Source organism: Myxocyprinus asiaticus, chromosome 5 (genome assembly GCF_019703515.2).
Source record: "Myxocyprinus asiaticus isolate MX2 ecotype Aquarium Trade chromosome 5, UBuf_Myxa_2, whole genome shotgun sequence".
Lineage (NCBI taxonomy): Eukaryota > Metazoa > Chordata > Actinopteri > Cypriniformes > Catostomidae > Myxocyprinus > Myxocyprinus asiaticus.
The window spans coordinates 2641429-2648913 of NC_059348.1; the positions used below are offsets into that span (position 1 = coordinate 2641429).

At 38.7% G+C, this 7485-nt stretch overlaps 1 protein-coding gene across 1 annotated transcript in view; it reads left to right on the plus strand.

The window, feature by feature from the left end:
- Positions 1-5941, plus strand: part of LOC127440552 (tensin-3-like) — a gene marked incomplete at its 5' end in the record, with an annotated part of 39630 nt that extends 33689 nt beyond the window's left edge. The window contains 7 exons of the mRNA XM_051697225.1: positions 3302-3400; positions 3717-3794; positions 4026-4103; positions 4189-4357; positions 4480-4548; positions 4649-4678; positions 4779-5941. Coding sequence (XP_051553185.1) covers positions 3302-3400; positions 3717-3794; positions 4026-4103; positions 4189-4357; positions 4480-4548; positions 4649-4678; positions 4779-4920 — 665 coding nt within the window. The remainder of the gene's footprint in view (positions 1-3301; positions 3401-3716; positions 3795-4025; positions 4104-4188; positions 4358-4479; positions 4549-4648; positions 4679-4778) is intronic.
- Positions 5942-7485: the final 1544 nt, after the last annotated feature.

The window sequence follows — 7485 nt, forward strand, 5'->3', positions numbered from 1 at the left end:
GAGTGGCCATCACAGTCTCTTGACCTTAATATCATCGAGCCACTCTGGGGAGATCTCAAACATGCAATTCATGCAAGACAACCAAAGACTTTGCATGATCTGGAGGCATTTTGCCAAGATGAATGGGCAGCTATACCACCTGCAAGAATTTGGGGCCTCATAGACAACTATTACAAAAGACTGCACGATGTCATTGATGCTAAAGGGTATGCAGACTTTTGGGTAATTAAATTTTTTTCTTTGTTGCCATGTTTTGTTTTATGATTCTGTTATAACCTACTGTTGAATATGAATCCCATAAGAAATAAAAGAAATGTGTTTTGCCTGCTCACTCATGTTTTCTTTAAAAATGGTACATATATGACCAATTCTCCAAGGGTATGCAAACTTTTGAGCACAAATGTGTGTGTATATATATATATATATATATATATATATATATATATATATATATATATATATATAGAGAGAGAGAGAGAGAAATAATGGTGTCATTGCAACTTTTAATTAAAAAATTTTTTTTTTGCCAAGGACCTGCATGGCATGACAGCCAAAAGACACTGAACACCAGGGCGCTCGGTGCTTACAATGAGAGCTGGCCACTAAAGCAACTGGACCTCAGCAAATACACCACGAGCTGAACACTAGAGCCCATTGGCCCCTCAACACATACAGAGCCAACAAACCACTACCACCCCTGAGGCCCCTTGCAGTAAACAGCGCAAGTTGATTACTTGGGCCCCGGAGTACTCTTTGCAGTCAACTTACTTGTTGTTTACATAAAATGTTGGTCTGCCACTAGGGACGGTGGGGGCCTTTAAAATTTGTGTGTCCAGGAGCCATGCTTCAATCATGTTTGGAATTTTTCTTCATTTCCCCCCAAAAATAAAAACAATAAAACGACAAATTCATCCAGTTGAAGGGCCATTCAATTGTGCCTCAGAAGATTCTGCCAGTGGTTTCACATCCCCTTGACATGGACGTATCAGCCTGGGCCATCATCTCAAATATAACTAATGAAATTACCTATAAAACATGATGTTTATTTAATAATTGGACTCCAGTCATTAAAGATGAGGGAAATTAAGTACTGCAATGTCCAACAATTTCTCGTTAAAGTGTCATCCATCTAAAAAGCACTTCACAGATATCTTCACCTTGACACATCTTCACCAGCTGGTGTCTCTCCTTTGATTTTTTCAGCTGTAGGCCATAATGATAATAATGGTCTCACCAACTAAAACTGAACTTCTGTTGTTTTTGAAAAAAATTGTTCGGTCGTTGGGGAGAGCCCTTGTGGTCTCGTCAAGTCTCATCCTTGGCTAAAATCAAGTTGTTTCGAATTGGCTAGAGGGACACAGACTTTAAACACATACAGTGGTGTGAAAAAGTGTTTGCCCCCTTCCTGATTTCTTATTTTTTTGCATGTTTGTCACACTTAAATGTTTCAGATCATCAAACAAGTTTAAATATTAGTCAAAGATAACACAAGTAAACACAAAATGCAGTTTTTAAATGAAGGTTGTTATTATTAAGGGAAAACAAAATCCAAACCTACATGGCCCTGTGTGAAAAAGTGTTTGCCCCACCTGTTAAAACATAACTTAACTGTGGTTTATCACACCTGAGTTCAATTTCTCTAGCCACACCCAGGCCTGATTACTGCCACACCTGTTCTCAATCAAGAAATCACTTAAATAGGACCTGCCTGACAAAGTGAAGTAGACCAAAAGATCTTCAAAAGCTAGACATCATGCCGAGATCCAAAGAAATTCAGGAACAAATGAGAAAGAAAGTAACTGAGATCTATCAGTCTGGAAAAGGTTATAAAGCCATTTCTAAAGCTTTGGGACTCCAGAGAACCACAGTGAGAGCCCTTATCCACAAATGGCGAAAACATGGAACAGTGGTGAACCTTCCCAGGAGTGGCCGGCCGACCAAAATTACCCCAAGAGCGCAGCGACGACTCATCCAAGAGGTCACAAAAGACCCCACAACAACATCCAAAGAACTGCAGGCCTCACTTGCCTCAGTTAAGGTCAGTGTTCATGACTCCACCATAAGAAAGAGACTGGGCAAAAATGGCCTGCATGGCAGAGTTCCAAGACGAAAACCACTGCTGAGCAAAAAGAACATTAAGGTTCATCTCATTTTTGCCAGAAAACATCTTGATGATCCCCAAGACTTTTGGGAAAATACTCTGTGGACTGACGAGACAAAAGTTGAACTTTTTGGAAGGTGTGTGTCCCATTACATCTGGCATAAAAGTAACACCGCATTTCAGAAAAAGAACATCATACCAACAGTAAAATATGGTGGTGGTAGTGTGATGGTCTGGGGCTGTCTTGCTGCTTCAGGACCTGGAAGACTTGCTGTGATAAATGGAACCATGAATTCTGCTGTCTACCAAAAAATCCTAAAGGAGAATGTCCGGCCATCTGTTTGTGACCTCAAGCTGAAGCGAACTTGGGTTCTGCAGCAGGACAATGATCCAAAACACACCAGCAAGTCCACCTCTGAATGGCTGAAGAAAAACAAAATGAAGACTTTGGAGTGGCCTAGTCAAAGTCCTGACCTGAATCCTATTGAGATGCTGTGGCATGACCTTAAAAAGGCAGTTCATGCTCGAAAACCCTCCAATGTGGCTGAATTACAACAATTCTGCAAAGATGAGTGGGCCAAAATTCCTCCACAGCGCTGTAAAAGACTCATTGCAAGTTATCGCAAACGCTTGATTGCAGTTGTTGCTGCTAAGGGTGGCCCAACCAGTTATTAGGTTTAGGGGGCAATCACTTTTTCACACAGGGCCATGTAGGTTTGGATTTTGTTTTCCCTTAATAATAACAACCTTCATTTAAAAACTGCATTTTGTGTTTACTTGTGTTATCTTTGACTAATATTTAAACTTGTTTGATTATCTGAAACATTTAAGTGTGACAAACATGCAAAAAAATAAGAAATCAAGAAGGGGGCAAACACTTTTTCACACCACTGTACACACACCTACCAACCTTTGTTTTCGCTAAGCCTTCAAGCATTGTGTCCACCTGTACTGACAAAATCACAGATATGTGCCTTACTTTAAGACCTTTTGTGAGTGTGAAACTAAACCCTGCACAAGGCCCTAAGAGAATTCCTTCAGAAAGAAAGAGAACCGAAGAGTGTTGAAATGAGAGTAGAGTCTGTAATCTGAGCTCACAATAATGCTTTAAATACAGGAGAATTATTTTGACTAATTCACAGATCAATACAGCCTACAAATCTTAGTCTTTTTTATGCTCTTTCTGTTTCACTCTTTCAGTCTCAGGAGATCTGTCCTATGAGCTTGTACGTCACTTCCTCATTGAGTGTACACAAAAAGGGGTTCGACTCAAGGGATGCCCTAATGAGCCGTGCTTTGGTAAGCCCTCTCTCAGTCCTGCCATTAAACCATCTATTGAGTTCTCTCAGAATATTAATTATCCCCTCTGACCCTGCCTGGATAACTCAAAACTGCTGCAAAGTACTGTACATTTTTGTTTATTCATTTAGCAGATGCGTTTATGCAAGGCTACTTGATAGTAATCTGCTAGAGGCAAGCTACAACATACTGAAGAGACGTAAAGATAATAGTTCAAGACGACGTGTAATTAAAACATACTGTAAATACTTTTTCAGAATCAGATTTTGCTGTAGAGAACTGTTCAGTTCTCAGTGTGTGTTTGTTTGTCCAACAGGAAGTCTCACTGCTCTGGTCTTTCAACACTCCATCACTCCTTTGGCTCTTCCTTGTAAACTCATCATACCTAACAGAGGTAGAAGATTCAGCTGAGAAAAGTCTTTTTTTTTTTACAGTAATACCACAACCACAAAATTCTGACAAAGCATTCTCTGGGTCTCTCTAAGCATTTGAGAAAAAATAAGGTTGTATGTTGAAGAGAACGAAATGTTCATTCCACAGAGATACACTGGCTGCCATCCAAATCGCATACTATCTCTCCTAAAATAGTAAGCGAGTCAAATCACACTCACTTGTTTCTCCTCAGATCCACTAGAGGACGCTGTTAGTGCATCTTCACAGTCCATCACCAATTCTGCAGCTGAACTCTTGAAACAAGGAGCAGGTGCATCTCAAACTTCAGCACAGAACTGTTTGACTATCAGATCCTTTAACAAGAATAGTTATCTAGTATTGATGTTTTGTTGTAGCGTGTAACGTGTGGTTTCTGGGTTTGGTGGAGATGGAGTCATTGACTGGCTGTCAAGCAGTACAGAAAGCCACCAATGAGATTCTGAGCACAGACCCGCTGCCTTCATCAACTGTCCTGCATTTCAAAGTTTCCTCACAAGGCATCACACTCACAGACAACCAGAGAAAGTAACTTATTCTGCTGATATATATACCATCTCTCGTATTGATACCCATGCAGCCGGAACAAACATCTGATCAATTAAAATGAAGTATTCCTCTCTCCTCACCATTTCCTGTTCTCTTTCTAGACTGTTCTTCAGAAGACACTATGCTGTCAACACAGTCATATTCTGTGCTCTGGACCCTCAGGACAGAAAGTGAGTCAATTATGCTTCATCAGGCAAAAAAAAAATTCAGTTACACTGATCTTCTTCTTAAATCTTTTATTTCTCTTTTATTGTTTGGGTTCATTTCAAGATGGAAAAGAGATGGTTGCACCCCAGCAAAGTAAGTACTATAATTCGATCATGTTTTAAGTGAAATTGACTATATTCGCTAATTTCAGAATTTGTTTAAGGGCTTTTAAACGAGTTCCTTCTCGTTGCAGGATCTTTGGCTTTGTGGCACGTAAAGAAGGCAGTGCCATGGAGAATGTGTGCCACCTGTTTGCTGAACACAACCCTGAGCAGCCTGCCAGCGCCATCGTCAACTTTGTCTCCAAAGTGATGATTGGCTCACAGAAGATCTGATATCGTCAAGATGATACCGCCTGTAGACCAGTGCAGAACTAATATTGCTCGAGGTTGATGTAATTTGTCAACACTAAAGCATTACCATGACAACTACCTTCAGACTGTTTCAATAGAGCCCAAACATGAGGGATGAACTCTGTTTTGTTTTTAGAATTTAGAATGTTTAATAAAAAAAATTTTGCTAGCAGATATCCATTTAATTTACCATATTTTGTTTCTCACAGAAATGAACATTTTATATTATATATTTTATATCTTATTCATGTAAAAGGTCTATATAATGTCTTTAGTGTATCTATTCAATACTTGTTTACTTAATGCTGTTCAATACTTTGAAAGAACCAGTTCTTGCTAATTGTTTTATCTGTTTATCCACATTTGTTTGTGTATTTGATTAGTGAGTAACCTGAACTGGTCACAGTTGCTCTGAACATTCCAACTTAAAAATACATATTTATTAATATTATTTTGTAAACTATGATGCATTCCACTGACTGGCACCACATGATTTAAAGATTTGTCTGCTAATGCACACTACAGTATTTAATCAAAATGCTAAAAAATATGCGATTAGAATGATAAAGCGATAAATATTTAAGTATTTATAAATATAGATCAATATTTATCCATCGTGACTTCACAGTGCATTCAAGCCATTTTTAACATTTTATCAGTTTGTGTGTGTTCCCTGGAAACACATAGCACCACAGAGACACCTTGTTTACAGTTTAAGACAATTAAACAATAAATGGCTTACTTTATTTTCTATGAATATTAAGCTGGGTATGATGTATTTTAACAGAAAAAGTTACATACTTACACAGTAAGTCACGAGAGGGTGTGCATTACTGTGATTTTACCATGGGTAAGGGGCGTTCATTGCGTCGTTCCTAAAACCACCTTCCTTGTGGTAAAATCCCTCTAATGCGAGTGGCTTGTTGCTTTTATAAAATGGTGGTGGTATCAGCAATTAAATACACCAGTGTTCATTAAATAATTCAGTTTCTGTAAAACAACAATCAGCATAATAAACCATTCTTATGCCAAGTAATTTAGTTCCTAAGAACATTCTATGAACGTACAGTGCATCCGGAAAGTATTCACAGTGCTTCACTTTTTCCACTTATTATGTTACAGCCTTATACCAAAATGGATTAAATTCATTATTTTCCTCAATTCTACAAACAATACCCCATAATGACAATGTGAAAGTTTGTTTGAAATCTTTGCAAATTTATTAAAAAAAAAAAAAAAAACACATGTACATAAGTATTCACAGCCTTTGCTCAATACTTTGTTGAAGCACCTTTGACACCAATTACAGCCTCAAGTCTTTTTGAGTATAATGCAACAAGCTTGGCATAACAAAATGTGGAAAAAGTGAAGCGCTGTGAATACTTTCCGGATGCACTGTATATAATCACTATAAACATAAGATCACTCTTTGACTTTAATGATCAGTATTATCGATGAAATTAATTTGGACATTTCAGTTGATTGTACATGCTGTAAAATAGTGTTAAAACACATTTGTATTTTTCTTCACTGGTGGACCAGAGGTGCTAGTGTTAGGGTAAGTGCGTTTTGATGAGACGGTGCCAAGAGGATGTTGCTCTAGCATCTCCTTTCACAGTAGTTCAGGTGCCAGTACGACTGTAGAGATATTGCTTTGGTGTGCGGTCAGAGCCATAATTTCTCTAGCCTCTAAGCCAGCATCGGAAAGTTTGCGCAGCGCTGTACTTCACAAACAGTGGTTTGTGTAGACTGCTTCAATTTCAGCAGCCAGACAAATTCGAGGTAACAGAGCCAAGGAAGTTTACCCTCAGTGGTTTAGAAAAAATAAATGCATGTTCGATTTAATTTTAGATTATAGGGCTGGATTTTTGTCATTATTATTTCACCATTTTATAAAACTTACTTACATAAAACTGAGACTGCAGTGGGCACAAGCTCACAAAAACGAGCTGAAGACTGTAAAAACATTGCCTGGTCTGACGAATCTTGATTTCTGTTGCAACATGCAGATGGTAGGCCCACTGCAGCCTCAGCTTTCTGTTCTTGGCTGACAGAAGTTGAACCTGACATGGTCTTCTGCTGTTGTAGCCCATCCGCCTCAAGGTTTGAAATGTTGAACATTCTGAGATGCTATTTTGCTCACTACAATTGTACAGAGGTGTTATCAGAGTTAACATAGTCTTTCTTCTCAGCTCAAACCAGTTTGGCCATTCTCTGTTGACCTCTCTCATCAACAAGGCATTTCAGTCTACAGAACTGCCGCTCATTGTATGTTTTTTGTTTTTGGCACCATTCTGAGTAAACTCTAGAGACTGTTGTGCGTGATAATCCCTGGAGATCAGCAGTTATAGAAATTCTCAAACCAGCCCATCTGGAACCAACAATCATGCCATTGTCGAAATCACTGAGATAAAATTTTTTCCCCATTCTGATGGTTGATGTGAAAATTAACTGAAGCTCCTGACCCATATCTGCATGATTTTATGTATTACACTGCTGCCACACGATTGGCTGATTAGATAATCACATGAATAAGTAGGCGTACAG